The sequence below is a fragment of the Colletotrichum aenigma genome, assembly GCF_013390185.1.
Source record: "Colletotrichum aenigma strain Cg56 chromosome Unknown KSG_Cg56_contig01, whole genome shotgun sequence".
Lineage (NCBI taxonomy): Eukaryota > Fungi > Ascomycota > Sordariomycetes > Glomerellales > Glomerellaceae > Colletotrichum > Colletotrichum aenigma.
The window spans coordinates 3,850,855-3,871,397 of record NW_023500907.1 but is presented as its reverse complement, the minus strand read 5'-3'; the positions used below and the strand labels follow the sequence as shown (position 1 = coordinate 3,871,397).

At 52.9% G+C, this 20,543-nt stretch overlaps 3 protein-coding genes across 3 annotated transcripts; 1 reads left to right on the top strand and 2 right to left on the bottom strand.

The window, feature by feature from the left end:
• Window positions 1-447: 447 nt before the first annotated feature.
• On the top strand, window positions 448-1,499 carry CGCA056_v001018 (Diacetyl reductase; the record flags this gene model as incomplete). Its single annotated transcript, XM_037316279.1, has 3 exons — window positions 448-502; window positions 562-808; window positions 866-1,499. 3 exons carry the CDS (start codon window positions 448-450, stop codon window positions 1,497-1,499), a joined length of 936 nt encoding a protein of 311 aa, XP_037185012.1.
• A 303-nt stretch (window positions 1,500-1,802) lies between these two features.
• Window positions 1,803-4,076, bottom strand: CGCA056_v001017 (uncharacterized protein; the record flags this gene model as incomplete). Its single annotated transcript, XM_037316278.1, has 2 exons — window positions 1,803-3,649; window positions 3,743-4,076. 2 exons carry the CDS (start codon window positions 4,074-4,076, stop codon window positions 1,803-1,805), a joined length of 2,181 nt encoding a protein of 726 aa, XP_037185017.1.
• An 8,058-nt stretch (window positions 4,077-12,134) lies between these two features.
• Window positions 12,135-13,795, bottom strand: MEP3 (Ammonium transporter MEP3; the record flags this gene model as incomplete). Its single annotated transcript, XM_037316277.1, has 3 exons — window positions 12,135-12,670; window positions 12,730-13,653; window positions 13,726-13,795. The coding sequence occupies 3 exons, from the start codon at window positions 13,793-13,795 to the stop codon at window positions 12,135-12,137; spliced, it is 1,530 nt and encodes a 509-aa protein (XP_037185018.1).
• Between the last annotated feature and the right edge of the window lie 6,748 nt (window positions 13,796-20,543).

Below are 20,543 nucleotides of genomic sequence, written 5' to 3'. Positions count from 1 at the left end.
GCAACGCCTGGTGCAAGGTCTTTTGCATCAGGAACCCAACATACATGCTGACCCCAGGTCATCATCACATTGAAAGAGGGTCTGCTTTTTCGAGTCATCGTCTTGCTCGGCACCAAGACATATGATGCTTCTGACCCTTGGCTTATGACCATTTGGATAATCTGGATCCACACAACCCCTGCTTCGACGTTGGCTCTTGCATATGAAGAATCTCTGAACCAACCGTTGGTCCATCAAAGGTTGCAATATGAGCTGTTTCTTCATGTTGCCAGGGTCTCGAGTTCCACAATGCCTCGGACTTTGTCCCATGGGAAAAGGGACTCTGCAGCGGCGCTATCCACTTTCTGCTGAAGATATTTTCATAAATGCGCCCAAGATTCCCCTCAATTCTTGGCTCAAACTGACCCGAATATCATCGAAACTTATATCTTGTATTCAAAAGGCATAATGGCTTCCTGGGACGCCAAGGGCAAGTTCGCCGTCGTCACCGGCGCTGGCAGCGGTTTGTGCTAAACCCCTGATATACCCGGAACATCGTGGTCTGATCGAAATCCACTCTAGGTATCAACCTTGCATTTGCCGAGCAGCTTCTCACAGCAGGCTGCTCCGTTATCTTTGCTGACATTGCTCTGCGTCCGGAGGCGGAGGAACTCATCGCCAAATATCCCCATCCATCCAAAGATGAGTCGCCATCTGCCGTCTATCACAAGATGGATCAGTCCAACTGGGCTCAGGTATCAGAGACGTGGGACTTTGCCCTAAAGACGTTTGGCAGAGTCGACCTTCTCTGCCCCGGAGCTGGCATCTGGTATCAATCACGGGCTTGACTTAGTCGCATGGAGTACGTATTGACGCAAATCTATAGGGAGCCTCCAACCAGCGCTTTCTGGGATCTTCCGGGTGTCTCGCCGCTGGCCCAGGATGACCCGAATGCTACCCCCGGAGTATACAACATCTTCGCCGTCAACGCCATGGGACCCATCCGTTTCGCCCAGATCGCCATCGATTACTGGCTGCAGAAGAAGATTGCAGGCAACTTAATCTTCGTGTCGTCCCTGAGCGCATACCTCCCAACCATCGGCACGCCGCTCTACAACGCCACTAAGGGCGCTGTCAACTCCTTCACTCTGAGCCTGGCCCAGATGAAGGCCCGCCTCGGCATCCGAGTCGCGTCCATGTGCCCCGCGACCACGTTCACGCCAGCAGTGCTCCAACCGTACTGCGTAGGAAAAGTTCGCGAGCAAGACATGAACATGTCGGCCAAGGAGTGTGCCGAGGTAATGCTGCGCATCGTGACGGACGCCGCGTATGGCGACGGGCAAGTTGTCGAGGCTATGCAGTTTGGGAGCAAGGAGACGTCCGATGTGAGGGTGCGTGTGGTGCCGTACCAGAGCCTGTTGCCCGACATCGACTTTGAGGGTGACTTCAGCGGGAAAAACATCCTGGTGGAGGAAGAGAAGCTGTGGCAAAAGTTGAAGACGGAGGGTGTGAGGTCATGAGAATTGGAGGTAGACTTGTTTGCACTTCGACGATGATAAGAGCTATTTTAAAGGAAAGAAATTGAAGATCTAAAACTGATAACTAGCTTTAATTTTCTGATTGTCTCCTGCTGTCGGAACCCTTAAGAGGTGCTTGCTCTATCTGAATTTAAGCCAGTCTCGTAGTCGTCTTCCAGAATTGGCACCGGCTGAGGTTTAAGCCCGAGTCTTACACAACATGTTGCTCAAAAGGCCGAAAAGGGTTGGTTTCTGTCTCGTGTTTGATATAGCGATACGCACGTAAAGTTGAAGGGCGACCAGAAATTATGGTCTCAAAGGCAGCGTGCTGCTGATCGTCATCCATAAGCCCAACTTCGGCGCCACGAAGATCAAAAAGCGAATGGGTGGCGGTGAAGGAATTTTTGGCGCGTCGTAGGCACTTAGATCGTACTTCTCGCGCATCACATCCAGCGCCTCTGTCCAGGTTCCTCGAGCCATACAGATACTTTTGAATTCACGAAAGTGCATCGGCCCATCCCCTATGAAGCTATTAAGCCTTGTCGAATCAATGCACACGGCGTGGAATAAAAGCAGAAGTGGCCGCGCCCATTGCCTGGGCTTCATGATAGACGGCAGATACCAGTCGCCGACTGAGAAATTCAAGTACGTCTCGTGCATGAGTGAGGTGAAGTCCAGGGTGAGTTGGTTTAGACTCTTTGTGTCGAGGAGAGCGCCCAGGAAACCGTCTAGGTGTTTCAACTCCTCTTCTGAGCGTGGCTCCCAGATGCGATTCACATCGTCTCTTGCAAGCAACTCTGGATCATGATTCCTCCAGTCGGCTGGTGGCCCGATCTTGAAGCGCAGGAACCACACGTTCTGGAAAAGTTTGACAATTTCTTGTCGAGCTTCAACATTCGTAGGACGGACAGCCTCAAAACTTGGCGGGGGCGTGATGTTGATGTCGACTTTGGTGAGCTGGACTCCGCGTTTGCCAAGAAGCGAAAGAATTTGACCAAGGACGTCGACTGGTGGTGAAGTCTCAAAAGAAGAATCACTCCCCGTGGGCGAGAATCGCGAAAGGCGATCCCATTGCATCGGCTTCGTGAAGAGTCCTACGTAGCGGTCTCCCCTCATGAAGTTCTCATCGCGGACCAACGCCATTTCCAAATCCTGGCACACGGTACTGATCGATTGCGACCTCCATAGATAATCTGATACTTCCAAACGAGTGAATCGGGGCATCTGAGACAGTGCATTGACAACTTCGTGGACGAAGTTTTGTCGAACCGCTTCATACTCATTCAAACTGTGCCTGTAGGCTTCATACATCTCCACGAGTGCATGTTGTTGACGGAAAACAGCCAGCCATCTCTGTTCTCCATCAGCGCCATCCTTCGGGGTATCACGGAGGTCTTTCCAAGACGTCAAGAGATCCTGAAGCTGCTGGTGTCGCGGTTTCGCATCCTCGTTGTAGGCCATAATGCTGTGTAGGATGGTCTGCCCCCTCTCGTCTTTCCGATAAAGCGCAAACTCAAGCATCCACACCGCGTAAGCCGTGAAATTCCATGCAGAGGCTGCTACATTGGCGCAGAAATAGCCAAGCGAAATGCGGACTCGTTCAATGCCGTTGCGCAAGTGTGGGCGCTCAGCGATGTATTTGAATCGATCAAAAGAACTCTTCGTCATCTGAACTGTCACGCAGTGCAGGAGCGCAGGCGAAGATACGATGTTGAGGGTCTGACAGGTGAGGCGAAGGCTTTGGATGTCGCGATAGCCGCGTGCCATGTATGGTTTCTCGACCTGTTTGGGGTCTTCGTTGTCATTGCCGTCGAGGTCCTCCGCCACGAAGCCGAGAACTTCTGGCGGAACATCGAGCAGGGTAAGCGGTCTAATAGATGGCCGCGAACGCTCAAGAGTGATTTTGCGCAACATGTTGTGTTCGAGAAGAAGCCTTTTGGCAAGGTCCACATGATGGCTGGGAGGGGCATCTTTGAGGACGACTCTCGCAGAGGCTGGCTGATCGTCGAGATCGAACATCTTGACGGGCCAGATGTCTTTGATGTGAAGCAATAGTTCGTCGATGTCGGTCATTCGCTGGTAAATGGCACCGAGGCTCCATCTCGCAAAGTCTTCCGGCTGAGGTTCTCCGGTGCATAGCTCTTTGCCGCGATCTCAGATCTGTATGTCTGTCCATCTCCGATCATGAAGAACAGGGCGAGGGTCAATGTTGCATTCAGGAGGTATGTTGCTCATCATATCCCCACAATCCCAGTCATCAACCGGGTCATAATAACCGCGATCTTTTGACCAGTCAATGTCGAACCAGGTCCATGTCTGGCGCCTGAGATCGATACGCCTTTCCATTTCCCGAGCGAACTCCTCTCTAGGATCGTATTGACCGTCATCGCTGCCACTTCCGAAATGTCCGGCCGATGCGCCGGCCATAGCGAGGAGAGCGCTCAACATTGCTTGGGGATCATGAGCCCCGAGGTGATCGTCATCATCCCAGGGGTCGTCATTGTCCCAGGGGTCATTATCTTCCCAGGGTCCATCACCGGGATAACCGTAGTCGTTATGCTCTTCATCGTCGCTATCCATGGTTTCTGGCGCAAGGTAAGCACTTGTATGGTATGCGGTCGAAACATGTAGTCTGCTGAGGAGTCCACGGCGATGATGAAGTTGGGAGATTGACAAACAAGTGTCCAACACGAAGGGATGCCCCGCCCCAACCTTTCAAATGGCCGGCTCCGCGAAAGACATGGGTTAGTGCACTACCTTTGATAATGTGACTGCCTGTCGGAATTGAAAGTAGTTCACTAACAGGAGTTGACAGCGTTTAAACTGGGGACTTGTCAACAACCCAACAACACTCCCTTGATCCAAAACATTTTCGATAAGTACATATTGACGATTCCGGCTCGATCGGCCGCATGCGTTCAAGCCATCAACTAGGGTCTCTCTTATTAAGATCTGATGGATGCCTGGCGACCCGGAAAGTGGCAAGTGCAAGAAAACTGTGGCATTCGTTGGTTTGTGCAGCGATCTACCTCTCGTCAAAAAAAAAAAAAAAAAAAAACCCCCCGGCGTATTTCGTATGAGAATGCCATGGCCGTCTTTTGGTTTTGAAGACGAACTCGTGATTCGTATATTTGACTCAGTGTGAATTACTCATTGCCCCTTCCATGTCCAGCCACAACTGCCACCATCACAGCCCATTAATTAGCCAATCACTCTATATCAGAACTCACTACTGCAACTTCACCTGCACCTGCACCTGCAGGCACAGGCAGAATCAGGCTCGCTTTACACGTGACGTGACTGCCAACCCCGCAGATCAATCAGCATGAAAGGGCGAACTGGTAACAGGCACTGGTTGATGACGGCAGGTGTGCAGCTGCCTAGCTTCTAGCAGAGCAACAGCAGCGATGGACTGGAGTTTCCTTTCCAGATCCAAGAGTCAGTCGGGCAAATCGACGACATCTACTGAAAAGCCGGACTATGGCCTCCATACAATTGTCCCTCGGCATTCGGCCGCGCTCGAGGGAACCGATATCGTTGCCATCCACGGGCCGAACGGCCATTATCTCAAGACCTGGACCGACGAGAAAACCGGCACCAATTGGCTTAAGAGTTTCATCCCCCAAATTGTGCCAGTGGCAATGGTCATGTTATTTTGGTATATTTCTACGGTCCAATTTAGCAAGTCCACGTCAGACATCGATGTCTTCAGTGACCAACTTCTGGAGGGTTTGCTGGCCGAGAGAGAATCCATCGAGGAGCAGGACCGCCCACTCATATTTATATGCTATTCTCTAGGCGGTCTTGTGTTTAAGCAGGTGAATCTTCGTCAGCCGTCTCGAGAACTTCTGAAGCTGATAGTTCATACATAGGCGTATCTGAAGGCGCTTGACAGCGACGAGCACATGTTCCTTGCCAAGAGGATCAGTGGAGTCTTCTTCTTTGGTACACCACAGAAGGGCTCGTCCCTTGCAAGTTGGAGCACGATGACGGCACGTCTTCTCAAGACGGCATCGCTCGGGGCAAACACCAATACCCAGCTTTCCAAGGACCTTGAGCCAAACTCTAAGCGCATGGCCAACATCTCAGAGGCATTCCTCAAGCGTTGTTCTAGTCTCAAGATCATCTCCTGCTATGAAACACTGAAGATGGATTATTTAAATACCTTGGTGGGTGGATTGACTCCCAACTTGTCAGTTGCATTTGCAACAAAGGTGCTGACGTTTCACAAGAAAAAAGGTTCTCCGCTATCAAGTTCAGGCTTGGTCGTCTGGCAGATGACGCTCAAAAGGCCATCTTTCTGGAATCAGACAATCTCATAATAGCACTCAATAGCTCCAACTACGCTTCACATAGGGCCAGAAACCCGGCGCCAGTCGAGGGAACTTGCACTTGGTACTTTGAACACAAAAGATTTAGAGCATGGTCCGAATCAACTGGGTCTCCTCTTCTATGGATATCGGCCGACCCGGGTTGCGGTAAATCAGTGTTCTCTTCTTACCTCGTCGACCATTTCAAGGAACTCTCGCAAGCGAATGCAGTCAACGTTTGCTACTTCTTTTTCAAATCAGACAACGAGGAACAATCTGATGTTGCGAGGGGGATTCAGGTTATCCTGCACCAGCTTTACACCCAGCAGAAAGACCTTTCACGCCGCCAGAAACTTCGTGGAGGGGACTTGGAAAGCATTGAAAAACTATTGGATGCATTTTCCCGATCAACCGGTCATGGCGATGCTAAGTCTACCATCTGCATCCTGGACGGAATAGACGAATGCGAACCGAAGCCTCGAGGGGTTCTACTACGCTGCATAGCCGAACACTTCGTGAGCGACGGTGTGCAGCAGCAATCCAAACTCAGGGTACTGATGACGAGCCGCCCTGAAAATCAGATCAAAGTCGCACTGGGCAAACACAGGAGGTCCACGAGTGGCTCAGGAGCCCGTCGACAATCCTACGAGATGATGCGACTCAGGGCTGAAGATGAGACGGAATTGATCAGCGACGATGTATCTCGGGTGGTTGCTGCGAAAATCGAAGACCTCGTTGACCGGGGTCTACCCGTCGGCCTCCTCAAGAGCTTGCAAGCCGAACTCGTGAAGCGAGCTGATCGCACCTTTCTCTGGGTCTCGCTCGTGTTGAGTCTCTTGGAAGAGAAAGTCTAGAGCGGTGCTTCCAGACGAGATCTAGATGGAATTCTCAACACGAGAGACATCTTCAGCGTCTACTCGGAACTCCTCGCATCGAGACCGGAATCTATGAAAGCTAGAAAGATGCTTAATATCATCCTCGCGGCCGCACGACCACTCACGGTTGAAGAAGTCAGTATCGCACTTGCTGTAGCTCCCTATGGTGATGATTCCGGCGATGGAAGTCCGGAAAGACACCTGGGACGCCGTGCAAAGCTGACATTCGACGACGTAGAGTATGGACTCGTGTACCCCCTCGAGAACCACCTGAAACATGTTTGTGGCCATTTCATTCGTATAATCAAGAAGAAATTGTATCTAGTACACGAAACAGCAAGAGAGTTCTTATTGGCGCCGAAGACCTCGGCTGCACAGAGAAAACGCAGCACAAATCCGCTTCTAGATCTGCCTCATGAGAGCCAGCTTCACCATTTTCAGCACACCTTTTCCCTCGTCAATGCCAACACACTCCTTCTGGACATCTGCGTTGCCTTCCTCTACTGCTTAGCCAAACCATCGAAGACTTCACCGCCAGGCGAAGTCAGCCCCGAAACCGAACCCTTTCTTTCATATGCAGCGCTTTCCTGGACGATACACTATCACCGCACCAAGCGGTTGCTTGACCAGCGCGAGAACCGACACTACCAAAACCTGTGTCACCCTCTATTTCCGGGCTTTGACTGCTGGATGCAAGAGTTTTGGGACCCGAACCACACCATGGCAAAGAACCAAGTCTCACATCCGCCGGGAGCGCCAGACGACATCCAGGACTACTACATCGAGTACTTCAACCTCGAGACGCATAGCTCGTCCTCGCATGGATCAGGCCTGGATGACAAGCACGACAGCGCCATCTCTGATTTCGAGTCGTGCGAAGGTGAAGAATCAGACGCCTCCGAAACCTCGTTGAGTTACGGTGGTGTAGCTTTTGGTCACGACAAAGTTGACGTTCAGCGTGATCGCCTCAATTAACCGTTATAGCGGGGCGCTGGTACAGCTCTGTCGAATAACCCGGGTTCTTTGAGCAATCACTATTTTCCACTCAAGGTTGACGGAGAAGGGCTGGTGTCTTTGGATTTCAAGGACAGGTCATCCCATAAGCCTCTTGAATCTTAGGTATAGGGAGGTCGCAGTGAGTCGAGGAAGGTCTCGGGTATGCTGCGCAGTTTAGGAGGGCAATGAATTTGCTGCAACAAGAGCTGTACCAGGGTTACAGCTTTGATCCCGAATGACCTAGTTTTGAACTGTGAAGAATGTTCAGACCAGCGACCTCTCTCTCGCTAGACTGAATCTCGGTTCAATGGCGAGTTCGCTGGAGCGCAATCAGGCTTTAGGCATAGCTGGCGAGGACATGAGTTCAATATGCAGAGAGCTCATAAGATGCCCTTGAACAGGACAATCAGATGCTTCTTTTGCCAATGAATTTTGCCAGCCGGGCAGTGTTAGTTAGCTATCGGGGCAGTGTCCACCACATAAGCATTATATAATCCGTATATCCTATACCTATGCCGAAACGACTATACTCGCTATCATCGTCACTATTGTCGTCGCTAATACGGTCACTATTGTCGTCGCCGTTGTCATCGTCCATCGTCATCCCTATCTATCTCTACTGTCGTCCTCGTTAATGTATGAGGTACACTACGATATAGTTCTAGGGGACAATGCCCGGATGGCCAACTGACACTGCCCGGCCAGCAAAACTCTTGTCAATACTGAACTCTCGGTCTTGACAAAGGGCATCATGTCGGAATGGAAGATGAGGGTCACGCGGGCTGACATTTGCAGCCCCCTCAGCCATTCCAATCTGATCAACTCGTGCTATTGAAGTGGCGAGTGTCATTCCTGTATACCCTGCCTAGTCTGCGTGAGTCGATCCAGTGCTGGTGCTGCAGCAAAGTCTCGATTCCGATCGGCATGGCCTTGCCATATCATCAGATACACAGAAACGCGAGTGGCTTTCACACAAGAAGAAGTGAGAACCTACGACTGAGTGAACTCGGGAAGGGAACCACGTCAAGGCAGCTAACCTAGTGCAAGACAATCAAAGTACAGTGTATGCTTATGCTCACCTTCCGAATGGTATCTTAATCATCCATCATCGGTAGTAGACACCGAGGCCGTAGTCGCCGACTGACCACGCGGCGACGCAAACACCTCGCGTTAAATCATCGATGCAACTTCAAGACTGTGAGGTTTCCTCTACCCCGTTTTGAATTCAAATGCCATGTATTTCGATCTCACAGCATCAAGCCATCTCTCATTGACTCGACCATGTGGTCTCAGGGCTGCGGGGTGCCAGGAGCATATGAGTGGCGTGTGAATTCTGAAGGACCAGGCTGGATGTCGCACTCGTGCAGCTCAAACACTTCCCTGTGTCGATGCAAGTCATCAGCAATCTCCATCAATGTTCTTAAGCCCGTCACAGACACGATCAAGGCTCAATCAGCTTAGCTTACCGCCGTGTTGAGCCGAGGTCCATATCCAATCTGGAGATGTTGGGGTAAACGCCCACCCCAGCCCGCTTACCCCAACTTCCGTCAGTCACCCGCCAAACCAACAACAACCAGTACCTAATCACCAAGAACCCATCAAAAAGATCGTGCAAAAGACCCAAAAACCAATCCCTTCATCGCAATATCCTTCCCCTCGGTAATCTAAGTCACGCTCACCCAAAGGATCGATCTCCAACGGCACCAGCCCCGATTTGTCCGCCCTACGCCCAGCCAAGACCTCGCTCGAGCGCCCCTCCCCCCGGGGGGTCTGGTGTCGGGGTCAAACGGTTACGCGATATTTACATGATGAAAACCCTCACGCAAAGCCATCCACGTTTTCTTCAGTGCGTTCGTCCCGCCGCGTCGGGAACGGCCAAGACCGCCGCCGTTCCGTGTGTTCCACAATTGAGGCTCTTTCGTTCTTTCTTCAACGACATCCGTCGATTTCGTGATGTTCAAGTGAGATGTTGATGTGTGGTAGGCCTTTAAACCAACGACCACCAAATGCATATCGCTATCTTATCTCCCTGCGTTATTTTCAGCCTTAGCCTTTCTACCTACCTACCTACTCGGGTAGGCAGGCAGAGTGACATGCGCCACACACACACACACACACACACACACACACCAGCGCCGGCGAAAACACCACGCCTCTGCGCCCGCAACGCCCGCAGACACCTCCCCCAAACCCACCCTTTGCGCCCGCAAGATCCAAACACCCGGGTCTCCAGGAGGCTCTTGGACGGGAAGGATTCCTTTTCATTCGGCGGCACGACATCCAAGGAGAATTAAAGAGGAAGAAAACCGTAGATAAACAAGGGGCGAACCGTCCCGAGAATCTGGGGAAATCGAGAAAAGAGCCAGATCTCGCGGGCGCATCGCGTCTCTTAGCTCTGCAGCCGCATCGCGAGGCAGGTTGACGCACATCTCGCGATGCTGCACACTATTTCAACCTCACTTCTTACCGGAACGAGTGTATGACTGCTGCTTGCTGCACTTCTCTCTTTCTCCCGTACTGAGTTTGTGCCAAGACGTTGAACCCCATGGGCGGCTGCTCCCAATTCTCCCACTTGGCGGCCGGTGCTCCTCTTTCTCCCACGCTGAGCTGCCTCAGAGCCCCCGCCTCTCACTCCTCACTCACCTCTGTCCCTTTCTCTTCTTCCTTCGGCAAAATGGCCTCCCACATCTTCCCAGTGTGACCCCCATATCGTCCCACACCGATAATCTCTCCCCATCTCGCCCCCGGTCCCCAGTTCGGACGCCCTTCCTGTCATTGACGCCCAAGAAACCCATTTCAGACGCCTCCCTCCGCTCCGTAGTTCGCCGACGGCTAGACGGCGTAACTACAAAGTGGGCACATTTAATTGTCGAAATCTCCAGCCAGGGGGTGGTTAACAGCCAGTCACGGTTCGAGTCCTTATCTCTGCGACTTCGGTGCGGGTGGGGTGGGGGGAGACTTTTTTTTTTTTTTTTTTTAAGAGAGCTGACAGGGTTACCGGGGATCGCAAGAAACGGCGCCAGTTCGATGTGGATTGTGGCCTCCCCCCTCAGGGGTCCTCGTCGATGGAACGGGGCGCGGCTTTTCTGCTAGCGGCATCCTTGGATGCCCAAAGGCAAAAACCCGGAAGAGAGAGCCGGGGGTGCGTTGAAGCAGGAAAGCGGTGCAGTTGCTGCGGTGTCCGTATGGCACGGTGTTGTGTACGTCCGCGACGGAGATACTTTCGCCTGGGGCTTGACGGGGTGCTCGAGGGATTCGTGGTCGTGGCATGGTGCTGCTCATAGGATTCATGTATGCCGACCGAGGTGATTGACCGAGATACAGCGGCACAATGCCGCGGTGCTGGCTTGGATTCGCCCAAGTACGCAGGAGAGTAATTGAGTGACCACATAGGGGAAAAGCAGGTCTCGCCAAGTGTACAATAACACAGACGCACTCGTCGGCATCCCTCCTCAAATTGGCCGTCAACCCCCCTCAATCGTCCCATGGTTTGTAAGGTAGCAGAGCAAGGGAGGGAGGGAACATGTTGCCCGGGAGAGAACACGAATCCGCTGACAGCTTCTCTCTCACCCGCGGTCTCCGAGACCGACCTGGCCGAAGAGAGCAAATTGCGGCCGAACTCTGCCATGCCTGACCAGCCAGCCCAACTGGAAATCCACGGATGGAAAAGCAACGCTGGCGACGCAAAGAATGCCAAGACAATTTTCATCAGGGGAACATTGGCACAACCATCCGCAGGGAAAGAAACTCTCCTCGCTTGAATCGCATGCGAAAAGTCTAAAGCAGAGGGGAAAGTCAATGACTTTTGCAGGAACATACATACATACGACAGCAGCAGCACTGTCCAACAGATGGAGAGGGGAAATTGGGCACAGCCCACACCACACGCCGTTTGCCGAATTGCAAAGCAAGGTCGGGCGACGGGCCCTGGTGTTCGAATCGGGTTTGCGAACGAATGAGATTTCTGGAGGACAGAAATAAAGCCTGTGCCAAGCTGACGGCGGTGTTTCGCACCCTCCCGCTGACTTGTGACACCGCAAGAATCCGCCAAGAACTCTGGTGCGCTGTTTTTGTGCTCTCATGTTCCCCAGGGCGTCGTGAAGGATGAGACATTGAGTGACGCTCGCTCGTAATGGGCGCACAGAGGAAACTCTGTGCATGTCTGTTCGTCTGGATTTTGGTGTCCACACGTAGGTCACTTGGGCAAAAATTGGGCTTCAGAGATGTTGTAATGGTAAAGTTTTGAATAAGTCCGCTTTTGGGCGTACCAATGTATCATGGGTATTAATACAAACGAATATGTATGCTCGCTTCGCGTTTCGCGGGATATCCTTCCATCATCAAATCAAATCCGTAGACAAAACCCCATCCTGTAGGAACGCCTCGCCGTCTGACGCTAAATGGCGTCGAAATCAACGGTATCTAAAACTCAAAATAGCACAACTCGACTCAGCCCTTCACAATGAAGGGGCCTTTTCGCTCCTAAGCTCTCTGTCGGGAGTGACAGGCTTGGGCTCGTCGGAACCGCTGCTTCCACCGTTGTTGGCCATGTGCTGGTGCTCCTCGATACCGTGTTGAGGGCTGAACTTGCCCTCGGCGGCGGGCTCGGCCTGGTGGGGGGTCCAGGCAAGGAAGTCACGGCGGACCTCGACGTAGTCGTAGGAGAATTCTCCGTGCTGGTCGTCGTCCATACCCAGGAGCTCGGCCTCCTCGGAAGCACGCAGGCGAAGGCCGGGGACCATGTCGATGGCCTTGGCAATGAGGGCGGACATGACGAAGGTGTAGGCGCAGCAGGCGACAATGTAGGCGATTTGGATGTACATGAGCTTCCAGTTGCCGTCAACCCAGCCGCCGGTCAGGCCAACGTTGACACCGTCGAGACCGATAATCGAGCCAGAGGCGAAGAAGGCGTTGAAGATGAGGCCGACAATACCGCCGATACCGTGCTCGGCGAAGACATCGAGGGAGTCGTCGATCTTGAGGAGGAACTTGACTGTAGAGCGGAATGATTAGCATTGTTAATAGGATGCTGCGGGTACTGTTGTAACTTACTCTTAGTGCCAAAGTTGCAGGCGACACCGGCAACAACGCCGAGGATGATAGAGGCCCAAGGGGTGATGACACCGGAAGCAGGGGTGGCAGCGACAAGGCCAGAGATGGTACCGGAGCACCAGCCGACGAGGGACCACTTCTTAGCCAGACGGAAATCGAGCAAGCACCAGGTCATGGCAGCGAACATGGCGGTCAAGCAGGAGTTCCAGCAGGCCATCGCAGCGCGGAGGTTAGCACCGAAAGCAGAGCCACCGTTGAAGCCCAACCAGCCGAACCAGAGGAGGATAGTGCCGAGGGTGATGAGAGAGATGTTGTGGGGACGGAAGTTGAGCATCATCTTCTCGTTGCGGCGACCGAGAACCCAAGAGTAGGCCAGAGCCGACATACCAGAGCCGATCTCGACGGGACCGCCACCGGCGTAGTCGAGAACACCGTACTTGAAGGCCCATCCGTTGGCGTTCCAGGCCCAGCAGGCGACGGGGCTGTAGACGAGAGTGGCCCAGAAGAAGATGAAGACCATGCAGGGAATGACGCGGCCACGCTCAGCAGTGGCACCGGCGACGAGGGCGGCAGTGACGGCGCAGAACATCATCTGGTAGAAGGAGTAGAGGAGGGCGGGGACGAGAGGCGAGCCCTGAGAAGGAGTAGCGAGGACCTTCATCAGGCCGAAGTGTCGAAGATCGCCGATGAAGCCGTTGGTGGCAGTCTCGGAGAAGGCGAGCGAGTATCCCCAGAAGTACCATTGGAAAACGATGACGGAAAAGCTCATCATGACGACCCATAATTGGGACAGAGCCGACTTTCTGCGGGCGAGACCGGAGTAGAGGAAGGCGATACCGGGAATCATGAGCAGGACCATGGCGGCGGAGACGAGAATGTACGATTGGTCGCCGGACTGGTACCATTGGTTGAGGTTGGTGGTGGCTGTCGACGATAGTTAGCATCAAAAATGGTGGAATTGAACATCCATATTCTCTGGCTGGCAAGAGAACATACTGGAGTCACCACCAAAGTCGGCGTTGGTGCCATTGAACTCCGTAGGAGCTCCTGTATGGCTGTAAGACATCGTGGCGGTTGTGGGCGTGAGTGCCGTATGTGGGTGGGAGAGATTCACGCAAGGTTGGGATGATGAGAAAGAGGAGGGATGTCAAGGAGTATTATTATTTGAAAAGCAAGCTGTCCGTCGGACAGAGCTGTCGAGGAAGGTTAGTGGCCAGGGTAGGTCGAGTATGGGATGAGACGAATTGCCTGGGTGGAAAGATCGAACGAGAGGACGCTTGCGGGATGAGAGGGACGGGCAGGATCATATATAAAAGTGCAGAGGATCAAGCAGTGGTTGCGGCAGCATCAGGACGGAGCACTGCTGCGGTGATCCCTGGCTTCACGGCGGGGGGGGGGGGGGGGGGGGGGGGCTTAATTGCTTGCCTGGGACGGCGGAGCTAGCGTGGGCAATCCGCATACGGAGGAGGCGTTGTGGGAGTGTAAATTGTAATCATTGTGACTGACAGGTTGCTGTGAGTGAGCGGGCAGATAAGAGAAACACAGACCAGTAGGCAAAGATAGACATGTGAGTGGACGATTCGGCGCGGGTGGAATAAGTGGAGGCAAGAGAAAGAGTGTAAGAGCAAAAAGCGTCTTCGATTCCGACCTGGATCACACCCGGACACCACGTCCCAGCCGTTCGGGGTATCCTGGTCGAGAAGGCAGCACCCCTGCTCCTCTCCTGCTGGTCTACCGCAGTAGAAAGATACGTACCTCCGATGCCCTTGCACCTATCGCGCCCCACGCTTTCTCAGGCCGGCGCTCATGTCACTGTCATTGTCATTCGCATTAGTCTGAGAAAGATACGTACCGCCACCACTTACACCTCACCTTTGGCTCTTGCCTGTGGGTTGAGAGCACTGTCCCTCAAAATTCGACGATGCTGGTGGCAGCAGCAGGCGCAACGGGGAGGAGATGGATGGCTTCATCGTTCCCCCAAGGTCCCTCCCCCGGCTATCGCTAAGGCAAGGCTTGACGGAGCACGTCGACGTCCGTCGGTCCTCGACGACGAGGAGCGAACCTAGCACCGCCGCCCCTTTAGTCGGTACCTGCCTTTCCAGAGGACCAGGACGGGGCTGCCACGATGCCACCGGGTCGCGGCGCAGAATACGTATCCCGGAGCGGTAATTAAGCTCGTGCTTTGCTTCCTCCTCGCCGCGTGAGAGTCTAGGGACGAGCTTGCTGACGATTATTAACATTACTGTGTATTTCATCAATCAATTTCTGATGTCTCTTTTCCATATCAGTCCCTTCGCCCCGGCCTGACCTGATCCTGTCCCTGCACCCGGCCGCGACACCTCTCTCCGACTATCCCTCCGACACGCGTGGGCAAATCTCCTCGACTCCCTATCTCTGCCTCGCCTCACCCCGACTATCAATGCCGACGTGGATCGACCGTTGCCGGCGGCTTCACTCCGGCTGAACGTCTTATGCACGTCTTCCCCGCGAAGGGCCCCCGGATTGTGCATCACGTTGGACAAATACCGCATAGCTACCGAGTTGCGACACTGCCACCTCGACACTCCATCATACCTAGTAGGTATTCATCACCGGCCAGAGTACAACCTGCCAAGAAAAACCAGCGAAACTATCGACGGCTTCAACGTCGACAGACCAAATACAGTTTCTTGACCCAATGCCTGCTCTTGGGCTGCCTCTCTCGCTTCAACGACCCAAAGCTTGGCATCCACCGATGATGAATTAAATCGTTAATCGACCAAGAGGTTGCAGATAAGAGATCCGATAGGCGCAAGCGTAGCGGGACCTGTCAGTGGTGAACAGTAATTGGGCTGAATCAACGAAATGCCTCTGGTCCACTCAGAGGCGGTCGCTTGGATTGTGGCTGCCCGTCCGCTTGTCAGGTCGTTCCGTGCTAAATGCTCTTCCAGGCACAGCCTCGGCCGAACACTGAGCGAGTCTACCTAAGGGAAGGTACCTAGTCTCCAGCGACGAGCACCCCTAAAAACCAGCGACAGACTGCTGCAGCCCAGCCCCTTGCACGGGCGGCCCAGCAGTCCGGCAATCGCAGTGGAATGCCCCACTCGGCCTCCCTCCACTGATGCGGACGGGACAAGACTCGTCGACGTGGGACTCGCCTGGGGACCCCCCAATCCATTTGCTTCTTCTTAATCGATTCGCCCCAATACGGCAATCCTCTTCACGACAATTCCCGTCCCCTCCACCCTCCAAAACACCCCCATTTCGTCTGTCAGCCATCATGTCTCGACCTTATCGCAAGTCTTCGCCTTTGCTTTTTAGCCGTGGCATGCGCTGACAGGTTTTCAAACTAGGGAGTCATTCAGTAGGAGGGATACCAACAGGGCGATTGTGGTTTCTTATTCACTCGGCTTGGCCAAGAAGTTGAAGGAGATGCAGGCTTGACGTTGATCTTGGGACGTAGGTCACCCTCCATCACGGACAGAGACCCCCGATGCCCAGCATGTGCCTCGAGACCAATGAGAGAACGCCAGGCTGTTCGTTCCTGACAAGACATTCTCCAAGTTGGCCCAGACTGTCAAGCAAGGCTTGACCAGTCATGCATGCCGTGGCTCATGTCATCACCAGAGCCAACCAACTGAGCCTACTTTATCTTTCACCCGCATTGTGGCATGATCTACGCCGTCCGCCAGATCAAACCACCAGAACGACAACCTGCAGATGTTCTTCCTCGCGAACACCGAAAATCTCGGACCATAACTTCCTCCAACAAGAAATAGGCACAGAGGCAAGCACACATCAATTTCAGTGTCCGGGGTCGATTCTCGAAAATCACTCTTATGCTGACTCCGTTGCCGGCAGTCCTGTCTAGCTCCGTTTTCGGCACATGTCAAGGGAGATTTCGGGACTCAGTCTGCCAGCCCCATCGCGCTCATCCGCAGACGCGCCTCTTGTGGGGGGATAGGAAATCCATTAGTCGTGCTCCTAAAAATCGTTTGCTAACACAGCACTGTCAAAATGCCGAGGACCACTCTCGATGGCAAAGAAAGCCCCCAAGGCCCCAAACTTGGCTTCCTCCACCGTCGGCGATCTCCAGCTGGGGCGCTCCCGCAGCCCCAATCAACGGTTCGCGTTTACTAGAAACCTGGGTTCACACGTTGGATTCCAATGCCATGGGGTACGTCGTTGTCTAGACTCTCGAGGACTGTCAAGGTGCGAGCAGACCTAAAGAGCCTGCGAAGGGACTGAAGGACTTGTAAAAGAAGCATCGCCTCTCTAAACCTCACGAGAATTGCCGACGAAAGGCCGGTTTGGCTTTCACGACACAACATCAACAATGAAAGTGCAGCACGACCAACTCGTGGAAAGGCGGCAGAAGTCGATTAAACATTTGCCGGACGATGACAACAACGCCACATTCCACGCGCTATCCGTCGACCAGGTGGAAGTGTTCGACAACTTGCCAAGATCGGCGAGAGGCTTGCCTCGTTTTCAAACTTCCGCAGCGACTATCTTACAATCGTTGATGATGGCCGATCAGCGCACAATTGAGGCATTAGATCAGACACTACATGACGTTGGCGACGCGGCGACACCTCCAGATACGTTAAAGGTGACCTCAGCCGCAGGCATCTGCATGAGATATCGTCGCACCATTACGCCGCATCATCTGGACGCAAGATAAAGACCTTTCGTGTCATCCAACGAGAACTCGCCGATACTCGTTCCCCGTACGCTGTCATGCCCCTTCGTCCCAACGCTGCACCCCAGCTTTCATCCTGTCGTCTGCCGACACGAGACTGGGCTGAACCCATTGAAATCCAATATGGCTCGCGTTCGAGAATCTGACCATCACCCAGTCCGGACGACGTCCGCCCATTTTGAAACCTCGCTGGTGGGAATCGCGACCCGGAGTTGGGGGGCAACCCAAAATGACGTCCCTGGGCATGGGGAGGCTGTTCTTTTGCGACAGGCGTCTGCAGGGAAGCATTCCCTGTTCCGGGCCCCTACGAGTACGCTAAACCTTAGCCTTATCAGCGCTCAGATGGCCCAATCACGACCCCGGTCACTTTGTCAGAGCAAAATGTCATTTTCCTTCTAGCGGCGGTTCCCACAAAGGAGGCGGGACCCACATCGGGGCTTCCGGAAGGCGGCGTCTCCACTCCGCGGCGCCGCTCGGGCCGGCATGTCCGTGGACTCGACTTTCTGCTTTCGAACAATGCCATTGATCTTGAGGGAAGTGCAAGCTGCATGAATACGACGTGTGGTCAAAACCCAGTGAGTTTTTACTCTCAGTCTCTCCATTTGTGAAACACATTGTCATGTTGAGTCGAGACAAAGGCCGCCGACATGACAATTGGTTGGGCGTAGAAAAACTTGTAGCTCGTCCAGCATGAAAGGGGCTATCCAGTATTCTTCTCAAAGCCTGGACCTTAAAATGCGCTGATTGACCGTCTATCATTTTGTGTGCTGTGGCAGTCTATCTCCATCGCCGAGTTTCCGCTTTCTGATTATGGCAACATAGACCTTGAATGGAGCACTTGTGGTCTTTTGGTCAGAGCAACAATGATCCCCGTCATTGCTGTTGCCTAGCAAACAGTATTCCTCCGTCTCCGAAGATTCACGTTAGAATATGAATAGTCCCGAATACACTAAGAAAGATGATGAGAAACATTCAAGCACAGCTACTAACTGAGGTTGGGAAGCCATTACAACCGTGTCAACGCCGACTTCAACGTGGACGAATCAACCCTTCCATCCGGCTGCTATGATGAACAATGGCCAACGTTGTACATCGTCAGGCACGATTGGGTTGAAGACTCATGTACTGCCATTAGAAAGCCTGCTATTTATCCAATTGTCTTGCTGTGGCCAACAAAGTGTTCATCCGCTCCGGCTGCTTTCACGACAGCATCCTTCGCAAGCAATGTACGTATCCCGCGGAGTATTATAAATCCGCCCGCTTTTGGTCTTGATTATGCGCATTCCCATCCACCGAGCCAATGATGTAGCTTGTTGTAAACTGGAGTTCAATGCTTCACCGCAATACTTGAATGATAATAACCCCATGGTCGACGACTAAACATACGCGTTGAGAAAAGACGACAAAGACGTGTTTCACTTCTGTTATCCTATGAAAGTAACCTGCGGTATACGGTGCGGACGAGGCGTGGATGCCTCTGATTGAGAACCGCAGGCAATTCTTCGTTGCTAGCAGAAGAATTCTCAAGTCATATATATCCGAGCCCGGCTGGCTGTAAAGATCATAGTAACAGTTTTGATATTGCGTTGTAATGTCCCAGATAGCCTTTTAGAGATATTAAATACCGCCTCTGTGTCGTTCCCAGCAGCGTCGCCCGCCCACATCAGAAAACCCGGCCAAAATTTCACTCAAACCCTTCTCGACTTGGTTTCCATTGGTCCTTAGCGAGGGATCCCCGTTGTCATTGTTGGCCAGGGTGGACAACCTCGGTACCCCGCGCTCGAATCCACTGCCCAAAGTCCTCCGGCGTCAACGGCCTGGATCTGTTGTAGTTCTGGACATTATAACAGTCCATCTTGAAGTCGATGTCCTTCTCAAACTCAGGGTAGTTGGTGTTGTAGAGCCCCCTTGGACGAGAAGTTCTGTGCCGCAGGGTGCCAGCGTGACCAAGAAGTTCCTTCCAAAGTCCTTTCTCAAGCGCAGGGTGAGCGTCTTGATCTTAGCATTGTCAACTGTGGTATTACCGACATGCGACGGCGTCAAGATAAACCCCATCGGATCCCTACTTGACGATGACTGTATGAAGAAGGCCGCAAAGATACTCGTTGAAGCCTTCGTCTGAGTCGAAGCCTTCTTTGGTCCAGAAGAAGGTTAGCTGTATGAAGACTTCAAGTCCCTTGGCCTATACTTTTCTCCCGAGGGCTGGTTCCAGACCGTTTCGCCCCAAACACCGTCATCGAGGAAGAGTCTGTTAGGTTCTCAGTCCGGGCCGAACCACCAATGACCTAGCCTGATGTATGAGACGCTCTATTCCCGCTCTATGAAGCGGGGCACGGAGATCTAGTGGTTCATTGTAGCTTCAAGGGGTGCTTTTATCTGTATGTGGTCTGCAGAGTATTCATCCCAGACGTGTGACTGGACGTGAGTGACCATACGAGACACATCCGGAGAGTTGTAAAAGTCATGTTGATGATAGGTTTGAGAGACGCATGGCAATTGACTTGTTGACTTGAGCTGTCCGATTATAAGATTGAATTCGTCAAGCCTGAGGTGCGTAGCCTGGCTTTAATATACATGTCAAAACCATTGAACTGGGCTTCCAAGGGACGAGAGCCTGTTGATGGCGTCGTTTCCCGTACGGCTGAGTTCTCACCGTACTTGGTTCATTTCCAGTCAGCCACGGTTGTCTTAGAGCTGAACTGGGACATCGTAGACTTTTTCAGGGCGATTTTCAAGGTGCCATGAGCTGAAACGGGCCCCCAACCGAGTATCAGCACTTGCCGGGAAGTACGCGAGCCAGAATGCAAGTCTACATCAGCCCTACCAAGACTTTCGGCCACACATGTGTGGTCGTTAGGGCAGCCCTGACTGCCGTGAATCGAGACTACATAAAGCTGTCGGCTACAGTTGTTCGTGATATCTGTTCTTTCAAGTGAAACAAAATGAGATGGCCTTCGACCGATTGTGTTCAAGCACATAATGGCATTGGTAGTGATCCATTGCACCAAGGGAGCCTCTCCCGCAGCGCAAGACGGGGCCACGTTAAAGATGTCGTCGGCGCCATCATACCACGTCGTGGGCAAAATGTATCCGAATACACATGTAAGGACAAAGGGTTCGAACTAATCGATAG